Source organism: Chlorocebus sabaeus, chromosome 10 (assembly GCF_047675955.1).
Source record: "Chlorocebus sabaeus isolate Y175 chromosome 10, mChlSab1.0.hap1, whole genome shotgun sequence".
Lineage (NCBI taxonomy): Eukaryota > Metazoa > Chordata > Mammalia > Primates > Cercopithecidae > Chlorocebus > Chlorocebus sabaeus.
In genome coordinates, this window is record NC_132913.1 from 105,743,517 (window position 1) to 105,762,467 (window position 18,951).

At 54.0% G+C, this 18,951-nt stretch overlaps 1 protein-coding gene across 2 annotated transcripts; it reads right to left on the reverse strand.

Moving 5' to 3' along the window:
- Positions 1-185: 185 nt before the first annotated feature.
- On the reverse strand, positions 186-18,521 carry TMBIM1 (transmembrane BAX inhibitor motif containing 1). 2 transcript variants are annotated; one of them, XM_007966256.3, is made up of 13 exons: positions 12,279-12,723; positions 11,680-11,855; positions 7,910-8,151; positions 6,047-6,147; positions 5,319-5,383; positions 5,068-5,121; positions 4,543-4,593; positions 3,965-4,004; positions 3,663-3,700; positions 3,396-3,483; positions 3,006-3,101; positions 2,015-2,068; positions 186-1,603 (listed from the first exon to the last, which is right to left on the reverse strand). In XM_007966256.3, exons 3-13 carry the CDS (start codon positions 8,109-8,111, stop codon positions 1,457-1,459), a joined length of 936 nt encoding a protein of 311 aa, XP_007964447.1. In that variant the 5' UTR covers positions 8,112-8,151; positions 11,680-11,855; positions 12,279-12,723; the 3' UTR covers positions 186-1,456. The 2 variants fall into 2 exon arrangements, with proteins under 2 accessions (XP_007964447.1, XP_007964446.1); XM_007966255.3 differs by lacking the exons at positions 11,680-11,855; positions 12,279-12,723 and adding an exon at positions 18,394-18,521.
- Positions 18,522-18,951: the final 430 nt, after the last annotated feature.

Consider the following 18,951-nt stretch of genomic DNA (forward strand, 5'->3'; position numbering starts at 1 on the left):
TTGAGCTCTCCCTTTCCCCACCCAACTCCTGAGCCTTCACTAGTCTATTGCATCCATCCCTGGGAAGTGCTGCGATAGAGTGTATTTGATTACCTTGGAAAAGGTGGGAGAGACCAAGCCAGAATGCAGAAGGAAGAAGTGGATGCTTCGGGCAGAGCCAGACATATTCCTGGAGCCATACAGGGTTTTAACTTCTAGACATAAACTTTATTACATTTATAGTTGTGTCCCTTTGTGTGATATATTTAGGATTAATTACTTAATAGAGAAATCCTAACTATATCCTTAGGCTGATTTGATTTCTGCCCCCACCCGATAGACTGACCCTTGTCCCCCTTCCCCATTCCAGCTCAAGGCACTTAATATTACAAAGAAGGCAATGGCTGGCTGGAGAGATGGGCCTCAAGTCAGAAATCCCCCAGTGCAACTTAGAGAGAAGTCACCTTCCTCTTAGGACCGTCCCTGGGTTAGCAGAAGGAAAGAATACAGAAGTCTTCAGTACCACAGTGGGCTTCAGTATCTCCCTAACCAGGTGAGGGACCCCCAGGCATTTTCCCTACCCGCACCGAGTCTCTCTTCACCCTGGCTACTTCCTGGCCACACGTATGACTTTGCTCCTTACTTTCTGCTCTGAGCTGCCTGAATACAGGAAGCAAGAGTTCACTCTGACCAGAGATCTCAGAAGCCTGCAAGGAGGCCCCAGCAGCTTTGAAGAATGGGGAGCAGATGGCCATATGTGGCCTGCTCTGTCTTATACCGTCACAAGCCAGGAGCAAGCCAAGGGGAGATGCTGTTCCGTGTTGGCCTGTATAGGTTACTTTGCTCATTCTGTTATCTGTCCCCCATCCCTAACCCAGATAAACAATATATATATGTCACTGAAACAAGAAGGGATTGAAGCAAGGAGACCCATGGGCACAGATCTCATCTACCTTCCTGAGCTAAAAGATGCCAAACCAAAGGAATACAGGATAATGGCCTATGTGTCCAGGACGCCGGGGATAAATCTCTCTGGCTTTGCTGGGGGAAGAAGCAGCTCCAACTGCGTAGCCAAGAAGCCTGTGACAGAGGTGGGAGGGGAACCTCGTGACCTTGAAGTCACTTCTACCTTTCATATTCCCTTCTAGCTATCGAATAGGCTCTTTTCATCTTCCTCCCAACCCCAGCTGTTAGGAAGAATGTGGTGTCATATAGTCAGTGGTGGGGAGAAGACACATCTTCAGCCTAGTCCCTGCCAAGCCCACCAAGAGCAACGGTTAGTCCCTAGCTCCTCCATCCCCACCAGGTACCCACACATCCATAGCCAGAGAGGCCACCTGTCTCCAGGACAGAAAGGAAACTGGGCATGTTACTCAAGGGGAAGGAAAGGGGCCTGAAGCCCAGACCACAGTCACAGGGCCCAGCCCTCTAGCTTGGAAGGGAGAGCCCAGGGTCAGGTGAAACGGGGGCTTGCTCCTTAATTGCGATCCCCCATCAGCTGCAGCACAAAGGTGAAGATGTAGATGATGTCTGTGTAAATCTGCAGGGCGCCAGTGATGTAGTCCTCCGGGCTGATGGTGTGCTTCCGGTTCCCTAGGACCAGCTGTGTGTCGTAAGCCAGGAACTGCAAGGATAGGGGAGCCAGAAGTGAGAACTCAGGCATCAGTGTCCAGAGCTCATTTTTGGTCAGCAGATTTGTCCTGGGGGCCTATGCGCCACACAGTGCTTAGGGCCACATTACTGCACAGCATAACATATGGGCTCTACGCTGTAGCCGCTCACAGTCTAGCAAAGGAGGCAGACACACCGTTCTCAATGATATGGCTGACTAATGTTCTAATAGCAGGCAGCGTTAACAAAAGATGGCGAGAGTGCCCACAAAAATCAATGGAGCCTCTGGACAGTAGTGGGAGGAATGGCCAGCTACGGCCCCATTCCTTGCCTCCCAGGCAGTCTAAATTCATGCCCCCTTCCCTAGGTTCCTCCCCTCATCCCTTCAGCTCCCCTTCCTAGAGTGGGGCTGGGACTTACTCACCAGGGTGAAACAAATGGCCCCCAGAGCAGCATAGAGCATGTGGAGCCAGTAAACCTGGAGAAGGGGACAGGGAATGGCATTAAAAACCTCAGCAAAGCACAGGCCCACAGGCCTCAGCTTCCCCCAGGATAGTGGCGTGAGAGTGGGTAGAACTAGGGAAACTAGCTCTCCATGAAAGGCTACTGCCTTTCCAGATCCTGGAGGAAATTAAGACTGGTGCTATATCCAGCAGAGAAAGCAGAGGCCATCCTGCAATGGCTGTATAAAACCAATCTCCAAAGCCAGTCAAGGTACACAAGTGTCTACTATACTTCTAGAAAAAAGGCAGTTGAATACAGTTCTAAAGGGGGCAGATCCAGCACCCCCCAGTCATGGACAGAATTCAATAGACCAGTTCCTACAGCCCAGCCTGGGAGGAGTAGACTAAGGAAGAAGGGAGGCTTCCCAACCCCTCTGGTGAGTATCAGAATCTGGGAGCACCCACAGGACAGCCCACATGACATGCCCACAGGTGGCCATCCACAGAAGGGCAAAGCTGGCCCATGGGCAGGCAGCCCTCGTGTCCCCATCCTTCCCCTTCGGCACTGTTCTCCCCCAGCTGAACGGAATAAAGGAAATAATTGGATCCAAAGACCCCCAAGGTCCCTTCCACCCAGGCCCACCATCTCAGTCCTCTGGGTTCCTCTCCCAGTCTGCTTCCTAGAACCTGATTCTCAGCTGCCAGGCAGATTGAATCCACCCCTTCCCCTAGGAGTGCAATGATGCAGTCCAGAGCTTCAGGTGCTCTGGCTCCAAGGCCGCCCATCTCCACATAGAGTCTACCCTCACCCACAAGGATGCTGCCTCCACGTTGGTGCCTTTGCTAGCCAGTCTAGAGGTTTTGGAGGTCAGAGCCTGCCCCGGGGGCCTTTGGGGCCTGCGAGACCATACTATATAGAAAATCTGCTCTGAACACTGGGTTCACTGACCCCAGCTCTCCTGGGACACTCACGTATTTGAAGTACAGCACAATGCTAGTGACAATCCCAGTCACCATAAGCACAATTCCCAGGACACAGAAGAGGCCTGTGCACGAGGTGAAGTCCACCTGCCAGGAAGGGAGAAGGAGGCACCTGTCAGACCGCTGTGACAACCAGTCCAGCCAGACTGGTCCTGCCAGGGAGTCCCAGTGCTGCCTCCTAGGGGACATGGGAGTGCCCACAACATTCTAAGGACAGAAACAGGACACAGTTTTGTAGGTGCAGATGAGGAGAAGGGGATCAGGTCTCTAGGGAACATCCCTGGTGTACAGGGGTCCGGGCCTGCCCAAGCCTGCTCAAGGGCCAGGCCTGATAAGAAAGGGGAGTCGGGGGGGCCAGGGCAGAGCCCTCCATGCCCTCACCTTGGTCTGAAAGCAGAAGATGGTGACTGAAATGGATACCACCGCAGTGATGATCATTGCAATGATGACGGCTTTGGTTTGGTACATACTGGGGAGAAGTAGGAGTTAGAGACAACAGGCATTAAGCCACATATGAATGACTTCAAAATCACCACTTCCAGAGGGCACCTGCCCAGAATCCACCCAGGCATCTGGCTGCCGGCCCAGGAACACCCCACTCCCCACAATACACACTTCCCAGGAGTGGTGCTTTACCCCTGAATGTACCTGGAAATGGTACCTGTCATGAAGCCCATGGCAAAAGTCTGAGGGAAGGAGAGAAACAAGAATGAAACGCTTAAACAGGAAGGCAGGCAGGGTGCTGGGGGAGTGGCCATGGTGGCCTCTGCCAGAGCTGGGGAACGCCACCAAGTTGGAAAGAGGCAGCCACAGAGGAGATCAGAACGGGCGGCCCAGATAAAGTGGGGGACACAGCCAGGACATCATTCTGCAGTGTGTCCCCATCCCTTCCCTGGGACCAGCCTCCCTCACAGCATCTCCACACCCTCCCGCCACCCTTCTAGACTTACAAAAAGGGTCAGCAAGATGATGTTCCATGGGAAACGGCGTCTGAAGGGAAACAGAAGCCCTGATTAAATGACTCGGGGCCCCTCAGGTGTCAGAGGTTCCTGCAGCAGAAGGAAGTGCTTGGCTCCTGTGCCTGGAGGATTAAGCCGTGACTCCAAGGAGGGAGGCTGGCATGGCCTTTGGCACCTGTTCAGGTGTTCTACACAGGGACAATATAGGCCAGTGGGACAGACCTGTGCTGTGGTGCCAGAAACGCCTGGACTGGTTTGCAGCTCTGACTGACTGCCTGTGTGACGTGGAGAAAGTTACTCAGCCTCTTTGAGCCTCAGGTTCTTCCTATTTGTTAACTGGTTAAAATGCTACCTGTCTTGCAGGGTTGCTATTAGAGTGACAGCTAGTTAGCTCCTGCACACACATGGTCCTTTGTATACACCTGAACAGTAGCTGCCATCATCCTCCTCCTCATTTCTTGTAAGTTTCCATTCAGCTGCTATAAAGGAATCCTTTTTCTTTCCAAAATACTCGGTCCCCATCCCAACCCCTGTCACCCCTCTCACTGTCTTAAGTCTCTGGGACTCACCTGGGTCCCTGGCAGCAGGCAAGGATCAGGTAGGTGACAATGAAGACAGCACTGGGGAGAAAGAGATGGGGAAGCAGTTCAGGCCCAAACCTGCCCCATCTGGCAGCACACACCAGGCCAGTGAGTCGGGGCCCAAACAGCTGTTTGGAAGTCTGAGGGAAAGCAACACAACAGGAAGCAAGAACAAGATTACCCCCGGCCAGGGTCACTGAGATGCTCTGAAGCACCAGGCTCTGGCCAGGAAGGAGGTCTGGGGAGGCTGCAGTTGACGGGCTGAGAGGACATGGGGGCTGCAGCGCAGCGTGCATGCCACCACCAGCAGGTCCCACTCTTGCTCTCTTGACTTCTGGCGGTCTGTTACTCATCTGGGCACGCACACCCACACCCTCTGGCATGGGAAACTGGCACCAACTTGGGGGCCCTCCCAAAAAGTATTTTGATCCTGCCCTGAGCAAAGCTGGTCACCTAGAAACAGAAGCTGCAACCCCTGCCTCCCTGCCCGACCACAGAGGAGCACACACTCACTAGGACACGTAGTAGACAGCCACATTTCTCCTCACAAAGGCGCTGACAGGTTCCCTGTGGGGCAGGGGAGGACAGGAGGAGTCACCCTGAGGCTTGTCTGCCCCATCCAGGCCTGCCAGGCAGCCCTGGCTCCACCTTCTCTAATTGCCCATGGTCACCCTGAGAGCAGGGCCCACCGCCACCCACACTCCCAGCAGGTGACCCTGAACCCCCAGGGCGGCAGGAGTGGGTGGCAAGGCCTAGAGACTTACACAAAGGTGAAGATAGCGATGATGGCCACGGTGATGAGCAGCTGCACGGAGATGATGGAGTAAACCTGGATACAGACAGCCGGGCATGGGTCACCCTCTGGCACCCCTGGCCTCCCCCAGGAAGCTGCCAGCCCCCAATCCTTTCCTCCCACTCAAGAACCCTTCCTAGCTGCAGCCTGGCCCAGAGGCGACCCCAGCGAGATGCCTGGCTCAGAGGCATGTGTCCTCAGCTCCCCTCCCATGCTCCCTGCCATCTCCCCTCCTGTCCAACACCAGCCTCGGTGACTACTGACTTGCCCTGCCTGGCCACCATGCTCTACCAGTACGGCCTCTGCACACCCAGCAGCTCAGTCTGCACGTTCTGTGCAGCTATGAGATGGAAAGGGTGGGTTACAAGCGAGTAGGATCATTTCTGGCTCCAAGCTGCCTATAGTCTAAGGGGAGAAAGATGTCTGGGGAAGGTGGGCACTGTGGCAGAGCCCACCTAGGAGATTCTCCCAGACTGAATGTGTCCTCCCAAAACATGGTCAAGAAGAGAGGTGCAAAAACGGGGGGAACCTTGGGGTTAGAGAAGCCAGGTGCCCCTCTGAGAAGCAGACAAGGCTAGAGAAGACAGGCAGCCAGCGTGTTTCATGGAATTGGTGCCATGGAGCTACTGTGGCCTACCCACTCCCCATTCCCACAGCCTGAGGGCCCCAGGTACACCCACCTCCCAGCGCGTATCTTACCTTTCGGATAAAAGTGTGTCGCACTTTCCGGTCATCCCACTCTCCAGGCCCGAAGCTATCACTCACCGCTCTCTCCTCCCCATCATAGCCATGGCCTGGGCCTAGGGACAGATGACACTTGACCAGCTAGGGACCTGAGACATGTGGCCTCAATCCCAAAGCCTCCCTGACACTCTCAAAGTCTCAGGTGTCTCCAGCCAAAGACAAGTGTTACAACAGGAACTCTTCTCCCAAGCTGGGGTCCTCTAGACACCCTCAGAGTGACCCAGAGCTGGCCTGTCACGAGGGGGTTTAGGTGGGAAATGTTCCTCGCATGCATCTGTGGAGGGTTTCTGTGTGCCCAGCCCACACCACTAGGGGTTCACTGCGGGGTCATAATGTAGTGAAGAAGCCAAGCAGGAGCATGTGCGGGCATCCACTGGGGCAGCCAGCCAGGGCAGAACAGGGGACAGGGACAGAGGGCTGGAGAAAAAGATGGCAGCAGAGTGCAGTTTGTGCAGCAGCAGGGATGGAGCTGAAGACGGGGATCTGCATCAGCCTCACAGAGGCAGGTGTGCAGAGGGTGTGCGTGACTGTGCAAGACCCATGCGCAGATCCGCACCAGCGCACATGTCCAGGTGAGAGCTGGCTGACAGCCCTCTGGGGTTCAGAGATGCTGCAGGGCTGCAAACATTCCCTGGATGCCTGAATGCCTCTTTGGGAACTACTTTTAAAATCCACACTTGAGCCACCCAGGAAGACTCACTGCACTCTAACTTCAATTCATTTCCTTTTTTTTTTTGAGACGGAGTTTCGGCCTTGTTGCCCAAACTGGAGTGCAATGGCATGATCTCGGCTCACTGCAACCTCTGCCTCCCGGGTTCAAGTGATTCTTATGTCTCAGCCTCCCGAGTAGCTGGGATTATAGGCATGTGCTACCACACCCAGCTAATTTTTTGTATTTTTGGTAGAGACAGGGTTTCACCATGTTGGCCAGGCTGGTCTTGAACTCGTGATCCGCCCACCTCAGCCTCCCAAAGTGTTGAGATTACAGGCGTGAGCTACTGCACCCGGCCTCTTTTTTTTTTTTTTTTTTTTTTTTTTTGAGACAGAGTCTCGCTCTGTTGCTCAGACTGAAGTGCAGTGGTGCGATCCTGGCTCACCGCAACCTCCACCTCTTGGGTTCAAGCGATTCTGCTGCCTCAGCCTCCCAAGTAGCTGGGATTACAGGTGCACGCCACACACTCAGCTAAGTTTTTGTATTTTTAGTAGAGATGGGGTTTTGTCATGCTGGCCTGGCTGGTCTCGAACTCCTGACCTCAGGTGATCCGCTCACCTCAGCCTCCCAAAGTGCTGGGATTACAGGCGTGAGCCACCACGCCCAGCCCCACCTCATTTCTGACCAAACACAGCATGTTCCTGCCATGATATTTACCAAACTTGGCTCCAAATGTCTTTTGCAAAAGTCAGATTTCACTTTAAAGGATGAGGAAAGTGGTTCAGGTTCCCAAAGGAGCTCCTAAGGAAGTCATCAGGTTTGGGAGGTGGCAGCAGCTTGTTGGGAAACAGAGCCGGTACCCTGAGGTAACCCCTCAGGAGTCATTACTTGACCCAGCCCCATTCTCCTGTGGTGTATACTTGTTCTGGGACATGCCTCGTGGGTCTCCTTGAACAAAGGGGCCAGCAAGTGGCTGGGGGCCAGTTGCTGAGAGAAAAAAAGTGGAGGGTAACAAAGACGAGAAACAGAGGGAGAGATCTCAACAGAGAAGATGAGAAAAGGGATTTAAAGGGAACCAGAAGAGAAAGGGGGCAGGAGGTGGTGGCCTCATCTGCTCCAAGTGCTGTCCCTCCCACACACCCTCCATCTGCCCTTCCAGGACTCACCGTAGTTCATAGGCATCGGGTGGATGGGGGGCATGGGCTGTGGGTAGCCAGCAGGGTGACCGTAGCCAGGCTGCGGGTAGCCAGGGTAGGCAGGATACCCTCCCGGCAGGACGGATGGCTGCCCATAGCCCCCAGGGGGCGGAGGGCCTGGGTATAGGGGGTTGCGGTCCTCATATGGTGGTGGGGCGCTGGGGTTGGACATGGCCGCTCACAGGCTGAAGGGGAACCCCAGCTGCTGGGACCTGAAATGGAAGAGGAGAAAAGCAATCATGAATACCCAGGCCCAGCTCGCTCAGCCTCGTGGCCCCACTTCCAGCCTTATCCAGGTTGCCTCTGTGGAGAGGAACACCTCCTATTTTCTCCTTAGAGGGCAGCGTGTCATTTGCTGTCCACAGGCCGCCTCTCCACCAGCTGGGCTCCTGTCCCTCCTGCCTCTGCGCCTGCTTTTTGTCTACGGGCCTCTCGCTGTGCAGCTCCCCAGCCATAGGAAAGCAGGAGGAAGGATTCGCTGAGGAGACAGGGAACCAGGGAGCCTGGGAACTCCCTGTTCTCATTTAAGAAAACCTTCCAGTGTTGGTGGCTTGATGGCAGAACCAGCGAAGAAGCCAGATGGCCCAGGCACAGCCTCCTGGCAACTCACAGGTCCAGCTGGGACCCTCTGAAAGGGTTAGCTCTGCCCCTGCCACGGCTGCCACGGGCATGCCAGGCCTGGAAGCCAGAGCTGGGTTGGAGCCAAGGCTCAAAGTGGAGAGCCAGGGGGAGAAGTGGAGGAAAACAAGCTAGCCCCAGCGCCAGAGCTGCCAGGCCCCAAGGGGGAAGGGATCCAGGGACCCGGGGGCCAGTGGCAGGCTGAGTCAGGAAGCCTGAGAAGCAGGGGTGGGTAGTACAGGGGCTGGGGGCAGGGAGGCTGTGCCAAAGGGCTAGCCTGAGACAGGACTTTCTGGTTCCTTCAAATAACAGCAGTGGCGTGTCAGAAAGGCATGTGGCAGCCTGCGACCACGGCTGCTCTCTGGCCTTGCTAGGGAGGAGAGAGTGAGTGCAGGGCCCCTCGGCCGCCCGGAGGGGGAGACAGATGTTCTGAATCCCAGGCTCTCTGTGAGTTCCACCTGTTTTCCAGGTGCAGTGCTAGCAGGGAGGAGAAAGAGCTGAGGAGTCAGGCCACAAGGTCAAGGGAATGCCTTCCCTGCAGCAGGAAGAGTCCCACAGCCAGGGGAGGGCCAAGGAACCAGGGGGAGGGAACCCCAAACTGGAGTTGGAAAGGACCTCGAGGCCATAAGCTCCAAATGCTCACTTCAGATGAGAGAATGCAGGCCCTGAACAGGGAAGTGATTCCCCAGGAGCCCAGAACTCGCAGGTCAGTGGCATAACCAGGATGGAGGCCTTCCAGATCCTGGGTCCAGGTCCTTTATGTTATGCGGTGCTCTTATGCCTCCTCTGTCAGTTACTCTCCTCTGGGCCTGGTGGTCCCCTCTGAGGTAGCAGAGATGCAGGCTTAGGAAGAGCTAAGGAGGCCCCTAGAGGGCCCCTGCATCCCCAGTAAGGACAAGCCCTGGCAGTCTGGGCTTGACAGGGCCACCACCTCTTCTACAGCATCTACAGGGGGCTTTAGGATCCCCAAGGAGGACACCCCCAGATGCAGGTCAGCAGATACCAGAGGCTCTCAGAGGCTCTGCTGGAAGCAAGAGAGACCAGCGTCTCTATTTAGGGCACACTGCACAGTTCAGGGATCAGATAAAGGACTGTCTTAACTCTTCTCTCTTATGACCACTGGGATAATTCAGAGAAGGGAAAGTGGCAGGGAGGGTTGAGGAGGGGGAATTGAACAAAAGTCCAGGTCTCTTAAGTGGGTTATTTTGAGGAAAGCTGTTCTCCATCTCCCCAGAGGGGCTGGGGTAGAACCAGGGCAAGAATGTCAGGCCAGAAATACAAAGCTGGCCTGGTGCAGTGGCTCACGCCTCTAATCCCAGCACTTTGGAAGGCTGAAGTGGGCAGATCATGAGGTCAGGAGTTCGAGACCAGCCTGGCCAACATAGTGAAACCCTGGTCTACTAAAAATGCAAAAATTAGCCAGGCATGGTGGCGTGTACCTGGAGGCTGAGGCAGGAGAATCACTTGAACCCGGGAGGCAGAGGTTGTGGTGAGCTGAGATCACACCACTGTACTCCAGTCTGGGCAACAGAGCAAGATTCCATCTCAAAAAAAAAGGCACTAGCCGGAAAGGCTCTGTGGACAGAAACCCCAACCATGATGTCACCATGATGTGTCCCAGCACCTCCTCAGGGTGCACCGCTGTGAAATAAGGTGGGGGCCACACGACCTCTAAGCCCACTGCCCCCTCTAACAACAGACTATGATCCTGGGAACTCAGCTCTGCAGGGCTTGACCTTCGCTTGGCCAGAGAGCTGCCCCTGCTCCTTCCTCTGAGCCAAGCAGGGCAAACAGGTAACTTTCCAGACCAAGTGGCTGTGGCAGCCACCGGGTGAAAGGTGACTCAGAGAGAAGGGTGAGCCTCGCATGGGCCGCCAGGACTCCAAGGTTCTGGTGCAGCTCAGAGGGTGCTGACTCAGAGCCTCACTCTTGCCTCCCTTGCCCCTCCCTTTCAGGCTTTTGGTTTCAAAAGCATGTGCTAGTAGGCCTGCCTGCACACAGCAGTTTCCAGGCCAGTCCTCCAGGCACCTCAGCCATCAGCCCATCCACACCAGAAACTGCCATGACCACTTCAACTCACTATGCCTCAGTTTCTTCACCTGGAAAATGGGTCTCACACTAGTAATAGTACCCTCCACGGGGTTGCTATAAAAATTAAGTGAGAAAATACACATAGCAGGCCTGGCACAGTGGCTCACGCCTATAATCTCAACACTTTGAGAGGCTGAGGCAGGTGGATCACCTGAGATCAGGAGTTCAAGACCAGCCTGGCCAAATGGTGAAACCCCATCTCTACTAAAAATATAAAAATTAGCTGGGCATGGCAGCAGGCACCTAGAATCCTAGTTACTTGGGAGGCTGAGGCAGAAGAATCACTTCAACCGGGGAGGCGGAGGTTGCAGTGAGCCAAAATCGCGCCACTGCACTCCAGCCTGGGTGACAAAGCGAGACTCCATCTCGAAGAAAAGAAAAAAGAAAATACACATAGAGTGCGTAGAATGAAACCCGACCCCTGATCAACGGGGATAAAGGTTGGTTATTTTCATTAAATCCTTACAACAGTCTAGCAAGTTAATACTGTTATTATTATTCCCATTTACAAGAGAAGAGATTGAGGCACAGAAGAATGAAATCACTTGGCCAGGATAACCAAGCTAAAGTATGATGAAGTCAAAATGAGCCCCAAGACTGACTCCCAAGCGCCTGGTCTTAATCTCTCCCCCGAAAACACCCTGTCTAGCCAACCTTCTCATCACTTCTGCCATAGCTTCCATCTAAAACCCTCTCATGACAACAGGAGGCTGACACAAGTGGAAGCCAAACTACTCAGGCCCTCCACATCACCATGGGGCTAACACCCTGGCCAATGGCCCCGGGTGAAGAGGATGGCCCAGGCATGGAGATACATAAAGGTTAGAACTGAAAAGAAACTCACCCAAGGCCAGCCAACCCCTCACTTTACTAACTAGACAGCCATAGCACAGGGACCTGTCCTTGGTTACCGAGCTGGTCCTGGGGACAGGACGACATCCTAGCTGTCTGCATAGAGAGACCTGGGCACAGGAGAGGAAACCCCAGCATTAACGCTAGCTAGGGGAGTTGCTAAACTCAGCCACACTCACCTCTGAGCAGTGCCAAGAACACTGTCAGACTGGCAAGAGCCTCCGGGGCCCATGGCTGCCAGGTCTGGCAGCCTTAGAGCCTGCTCTTGGGCTCCTGCCCAGCCTCCATAAGGGCCCTGGGCACTTCCACATCATCGAGGCCTCCGCTAGGGATGAGGTGTGGGGCTGGCATCTGCCTAGGTAGCAGCAAAGGGGGAAAGGGTCAGTGTTTACTTTAGTAGCTATGTCTAAGGGTAGAGACTGGAGAATGGAGGGGAAGGGAAGGAGGGAGAAGGGGAGAGAGATCACGAGATTGACCAAGAGTGAGGATGATACCCAAAGACTAGAAATTAGATCTTCTGGGTTCTGCCAGCAGCTACTAGAGGGGCTCACAGTCTGCAGGGGCTAAAAAGGAATTTTAAGGTTCCCACTGGAAGCCTGAATTTTCCCAAAATACAGTAGGCATTCACCTTCTGCTTCTTTTTGTTTTTTGTTGTTTTGGTAGAAAGAGGATTTCACCATGTTGGCCAGGCTGACAAACTCCTGGCCTCAAGTTAGCCACCCACCGAAACCTCCTAAAGTGCCGGGATTATAGGCATGAGCCACCGCATCTGGCCCACCTTCTGCTTGAAGGAACTCCAGCAACGTGGAGCAAGCCCCTTGGCTGCAGACAGCTCAAATCATTAGAACATTCTTCCTCGCCTCACAATGCCTGGTATCAAGGCATTCAGACTGTGCCCTATCCTTGCTCATTATAGATCTAAGTTTGCTCCTCTCTCCGGGCCGCAGTCCCCCATTAGGAAGGAACCAGAGCCCCTGCTTTCTACCACAGCAGCGGCACAAGTGGGTGAGCTCAGACAGCAGGACTTGCTGGGTGTCACGGTTTTCAGATGCAGAGATGGAAGCACATCCTCCCCTGGAGCCGTCTCAGCGTGGTAATCCTGCTGTTGGCCTACTGAGGCCCCGGCTGGGGCTCTCCTGGGGGTATCTGAAGGGTTAAGGCTCTGGAATCTGCAGAGGAGGCCTGAGCTACTGGGGTTACAGCAAGGGGAAAGTGTGTGTACTGGACAGCGGGATGGAAAGGAGCAGCTGACTGGTCCAGGCAGCCTGCCCTCCTCCCTGCCAGGGACGGATGCCCAGAGTGGAAAGAATAGCTCAGAATTCGCATCTCAGGAAACCCCACCCAGCAGGCGCAGGAGCACAGCCCGGATCTGACGGTTTGTTCCCCTCCCTTTTCCTTTATCTGCCCCCACAAGAAAACACTTGATCCTCCTACCCCAGGGCACAGCTGACCTCATAGCCACGAGAGCAGACGAGTAAAAAGATATACCCAGGAGCGCGTTTGGGCAACTCACCAGGCCTGATTCTGCACCAAGGGGGCCCAGAATCAACTAAATATCCTTCTATCAGCCTGAACTTTGGGATTAAGAGGATGAAGCCACAGGGATCTAAACACTAAAATATCAGAGCTGGCTTAGACTTTGGATCTCAGCTGGTCATTTGACAGACAAGGAAACCCCAGAGCCAAGAAAGTTCCTGCTCCACCCCAGAACAGCCCTCTTGGTCATGGGTTTGGAACGTCCCTTCCCAGCCCCGCCCACTCTCTGAGTGACAGACACCACCACACACCCTCTCCCAAGGAGGAGCCAGAACAAGCTACCATTCTCTCAGTTCTCTAGTGACCTCTCAGCTCAGAAACAGTTAAGACCAGGCCGGGCGCAGTGGCTCACATCTGTAATCCCAGCACTTTGGGAGGCCGAGGCAGGTGGATCACCAGGTCAGGAGATCAAGACCATCATGGCTAACATGGTCAAACCCCATCTCTACTAAAAAATACAAAAAATTAGCTTGGCGTGGTAGCGCACACCTGAAGTCCCAGCTACTAGGGAGGCTGAGGCAGGAGGATCGCTTGAACCGGAGAGGCGGAGGTTGCAGTAAGCCAAGAACACGCCATTGCACTCCAGCCTGGGCAACAAGAGTGAAACTCCGTCTCAAAAAAAAAAAAAAAAGACTGCCAGCCCTCGACTTCTGGCCCCCAACTCGAGGCCACCCCTCTCTAGCCAGGGTGGCCTCTGTCTGAACCCATGGAGACCAAGGGGTGGCTCCAAGCTACCAGGAGGGAGAGGCCGTCCTGGGGATCACGAGAGGACCCAGGCACCACAGCTCCGCCACCCTCGTCTGGAGTAGAATCCTGTGATCAGAGTGGTAATCTCAGGTTACCCCACCCAAGTCAGGATGGCCTGGGAGTACAGATAAGGGAAGAGGAAGCCATTAGCAAACTGATGCTGAAATACTTGTGAGCGCAGTCCTTGTTCACCTCCTTTGTTTCATCATCTCCTGTCTTTTCATTGAACTTCAAGATTAGGAGGGGAAAGAGACAGAAAAATGAGACTGATAACTAACCCCAATAAAGACCTAGGGAAGGCATGGTGGCTCACGCCTGTAATCCCAGCACTTTGGGAGGCCAAGGCGGGTGGATCACGAGGTCAGGAGATCAAGACCATCCTGGCTAACACGGTGAAACCCTGTCTCTACTAAAAATACAAAAACTTAGCTGGGTGTGGTGGCGGGCACCTGTAGTCCCAGCTACTCGGGAGGCTGAGGCAGGAGAATGGAGTGAACTCGGGAGGCGGAGCTTGCAGTGAGTCAAGATGGCGCCACTGCACTCCAGCCTGGGCGACACAGCGAGACTCCATCTCAAAAAATAAATAAATAAAATAGCTAGGGAAGGAAGGCAACCACTTAGAGTAGTTGAACCACTTCCAGTACTTACTACACAACTAAGGAAGTCCAGGTTGAATATCCCTCATTTCCAAAATCCAAAATACTCCACAATCTGAAACTTTTTGAGCACCAAGATGACACTCAAAGGAATGCTCACTGGAGCATTTCTCATTTCAGATTTTCAGATTAGGGATGCTCAACCAGTAAGTATAATATACATAGCCCCAAATCTGAAAAAATCCAAAATCCATGTGCTGCTGCCACTGTAGATGTCTGCCCCCATGGACATCGTGCCTATATGCTGGAGTAGGAGAGTAAAGTGTTTTCTTGGGGGTGGAAGGGAGTTGGAGTGGGTAAAGGAAAAGGGAGGGAAAGAAATTGTCAAAATTGTCCCCATTTTGGATAAGGGATACTCAACCTATAATAACTAAGGCACATCTGATCCTTGCAACAGTGCTGTGAGGTATTCTTACCCCCATCCCACTCTATAGATGAGAAAACTGAAATTCAGAGAAAAAAAGATCTAGGGTCCCACAGCAGGCAAACAGCAGAGATGAGTTTAAGCCCAGATCTCATGCCTGATTTAAAATTCAGCCTCTTTGCTTTTATATCAGGCAGGAGTAGAAGCCCCTGAGGCACCTGTAGCAGGCACCTGCATGAATAGGCAGCACCCAGGGTGGGGGTCAGGCAGCAAAGATCAAAACGATAGATAGAAGCTGAGCAAGCTATTGCTGCTACCATTATTTCTTTCCCCTGCAGAAAGTTGATCTGAAGCCTGGGTCCTGGGCTAGGAGGCAGGGACCCGAGTTCTTGTCCTGACTTTGGGACTGACTCCACTGTGAGAGCCACATCTCTAGACCGACTTTTAACATCAGTAAGACAATTCCCCTCAACTGAAAGAATGGCCGGGATGGTGTGGCTCATGCCTGTAATCCCAGCACTTTGGGAGGCCAACCCAGGTGGATCACTTGAGGTCAGGTGTTCGAGACCAGCCTGGCCAACATGGTGAAACGTTGTCTCTGCTAAAAATACAAAAATTAGCCGGGCACGGTGGCACGTGCCTATAATCCCAGCTTCTGGGGAGGCTGAGGCAGGAGAATCGCTTGAACCTGGGACATGGGAGACGTAGGCTGCAGTGAGCCAACACCATGCCACTGCACTCCAGCCTGTGCAACAGAAAAAAAAAAAAAAAAAACCTGAAAGATCAAAGTCCACTCTGCCAGTTTCTGATTCCGAATGAATAGCCTAACAGAAGGCTTCAGGGCAGAATGGCATGGCTCCCGAAGAACCTACACTGGGGGGTCACTACGGATGTGCAACCATTTGAGAGGACACCTTCAGAAGCAGGAGGACATGGCATGTTCTCAGTATGGGGCTGTCCATACCCTCCCAAACTGTACCCATAATGCTGTCTGGACCCTACGGCCAGCTCTTCCTGGGTGATCAGTTACCCCCGGGCTAAACATTATAACACTCTAGAAAAGAAAGACTAGAAGGCAGGAAGTCCACCGACCTGGGTTCATGAACTAGCCGCAGGAATCCAGGCAAATGACATCCCCTGGCCTCCTTTTATCCCTAAATCAGCCCATGTGGGGGAAAGGAGTAGGGACTTGTTTATGGGAGCCAGAGAGTGGAGAAACAGAATCACCTAGCCAGGCACTTCCCCGACTGTTCTAAAGAACACGCCCAGGAGACGTTAATGGATGAGCACTGGAAACAGATGACGCTTGAGAAACAATCCACGCCCCCTTCTTGGAAATTCACAATGGCATATTCAGCCCCTGAGAAGTCCTGCCATAAGCAACCCTGTTCAGCTTTGTTTAACCCAGTGTTCCTTCAAACTTCCTTAAGCCTGAACCACTTTTATCGTGGCAAACCTATTAACATTCTGTCGGATGCTGATCCAGGCCACCTTTGTATTATAGACACCCAACCCTGAGAATCATTCATATCCTAACTCCTCCTCTCTTAAAACCTTTGTGTGTCCACCTAGCTGCCCCTCAGAGCAGTCACATGAAGTACTAGACATGCCCTCTCACTTTCAGGGGGTCAGCCCAGTGCCAGGATCCCTGGTGAGGGTCCTCCCCTTCCCCCATTCCACATAGCTGCTATCCCACCATGGTATTTACTGCCAAGGGCTGGGGGACATATCCAGCTAGCACAGAACCAGGAAACGGGCACCCCTAACCTCACCTCTGTGCAACGGAGCAAAGCACAAATCATTACAGGCAAAAGTGGGGGCCCACTATTATCTCCCTCCCCTCCAATAGAGGTACCTGCCACTGTGGCCTGTGGACTTCTGGATATCATTTCTACTTCAAAACAAGACACAGGTTTTGGCCTAGAATCCCAGAATCTTAGGGTTGGAAGATTCTGTCAAGGTCATCCCTTCCAGTGTCCCCAACAGAATAGGTCCAGAAGGCCCATGTCATGGTCAGCCATGTCGTTAGCAGAACTTCTTCCCAGAGAAGTGTATAAGCTTCCACTCTCTGGTCCTCCCAGTTCAGCCCTCTGAAAACACGCAAGTATGTGTGTTTCCCTTCTCTGTGGCTTCTGCTGTTTCTGAAGGGCCCAGGGTGAGGCCTGTGGTTGGAGGTGCTCTGAGGTAGACAGCGTCTGGCTGAGGCACCCATTCCCGGGGGAGGAGGCTGAGCCCAGGTGGCTATTACCCCAGCTGATGACATGAGGCTCTCCCAACACTTACAGGATAACCCATCATTACCTCTCTGATGTGCTCATTTTTACAAGTGAGGCCTTGAGGTCATAGCACAGGAAGACAGGGCCCCTGACACTGTGGTCCTGCCTCTTCCATTTAAGCTATTAACTGGTTCTCTGGATCCTCATGACCAGAGAGACAAAGAGAGGAGGCAGGTGAGGAGGAAGTATGGCTCCCCCTTTGTGCCCACAAAGCAGCCCCAGGAGGCACGTGGCTCCCCTGCCACCGCTGGCCAGCCCAACGGCGCCAGCTTGGAAACCAAAGCTCACCGATGAGATGAATATTTCAAAGCCCAGAGAACGGGACACCTGAGGGCCCTTCCATGACATCTGGCTCCGACCTGCGTTCCCAGGCCTACCTATCCCATGTCCAGGATGCTCAGGTAGAACCCCAAACTCCTGGGTACCATGCACAGGCCACAGAGGAGTGAGAGGAGATGGAGACCCCACAGGACAAGAACTGGTGCCGACCCCACAAGGTCAGGGCCTGGCCTCCCAGCAGCCTCCCTCTGCTTCCTCCCACTGGTCCCTGGCTCCTGCCCCAGCCTCTCCACTTGCTTTCCCTTTTCTGTTTCCCTGTTTTGTTTTCACTCTGACCCAAAGAAGTCACGAGGGGGATGTTACTCCCCTGTAGCTCTGTGAACCCAGCCGGGAAACAGTAGCTGGACGTGGGACTGGCAGAGGTCAAAGTCATGGTGACAGAGGTGGCCACTTCTCCATGTCAAACATTTGAGCTGCTCATTGGCTTCTGCCCCAGCTGCAAGCTAGGACCCCCCTTCCCCACCCCTTAAATATTCACCTGTCTACATCAAGACTGGCCCCAACGCGTGCGGGGGCAACCTGGGGTCCGTGCCAGGCCCTGGCTATCTTCCCTCCCTCTTCCCTTTTCTCACCAGCTGAGGGCCATGAAAGCCCTCATCCCACACAGCTGGCCACTTGGGCTGCCATGGTGGACAGGCCCTACGACAGAGAGGCCACTCGTGCCCGAAAGAGGGGACACGAGGACACCCCCAGACCCTGGCTCCGCTCACCAGTGCCCACAACACGCTGCTGGGCTCCCAAGGCTAACCAGGTTCCACAGACCGGGCCGCCCACCCGCGCGCCCAGGAAGAGCGAAACGCCAAGGGCCAGGCGGGGAGATCCCCATTCTGGAACGGGCTCCTTGGGCCCAGGAGCGGGCAAGCCGGAAGCGGGTTCCGAAAAGTTGAGGCGCCCCGGCGCGTGGCCGCCCCAGCCCTGGCCCAGTCCCCACCGCCCACAGTCCCCAAAGGCGCCGGCCCAGGCCCCCTGGCTTGCCTGCGCCGTTCCCGACGGTGCGTTCCTAGCCTCCGAGTGTTGCAAGTCCTCCCAGGCGGGGCAGGGCTGGGCTCGGGCTGGGGCTCCGCGCCCCGCCCCGTCGCGCGGGCCTCGTGGGGCGGGGCCTCGGGGCGCCGCCAGGGGGCGCAGGGGTCTGTCCCGGGCGCGCGCATCTCTCAGCGCCCCGACGACGCCTCACTGGTAACACGGGGGTATTTTCGGATTTAAAGGCAATATATGATATTGATGGGAAGCTACAAAACGAACAGAAATGCAGGGAAGAAAGTAACTTCTCTCCACCCCTCCTAGTTCCTAGGGGGAAGCGTTCGCTTTGGGGCCTTCTTTGGCTATTACATTTCTGTATGTATTTTGTTTATCTACTGTGGGGTATGTTGTATGATGTTTCGTTTACTGCCCTTCTTTTTACTTAATATTTTATCATGAACATTTTTCTTCTCACTAAATAGTCTTCAAAAGCACAATCTTAATGCCGTAAAGTATTCCATTGCATGACTATGCAGATTAAATTAATTTCCTACTGGAGGCCATTTGTTTCCC

What these genes read in the sequence shown, in the direction of transcription:
- TMBIM1 (XM_007966255.3), bottom strand. Translation starts at nt 8,111, where the DNA reads ATGTCCAACCCCAGCGCCCCACCACCATATGAGGACCGCAACCCCCTA. An exon ending in TTGTGCTGTACTTCAAATAC is followed by an intron (nt 2,069 to 3,005) that starts GTGAGTGTCCCA and finishes CCCCTTCTCCAG; the next exon opens with GTTTACTGGCTCCACATGCT. An exon ending in GGGCCATTTGTTTCACCCTG is followed by an intron (nt 1,604 to 2,014) that starts GTGAGTAAGTCC and finishes CTATCCTTGCAG; the next exon opens with TTCCTGGCTTACGACACACA.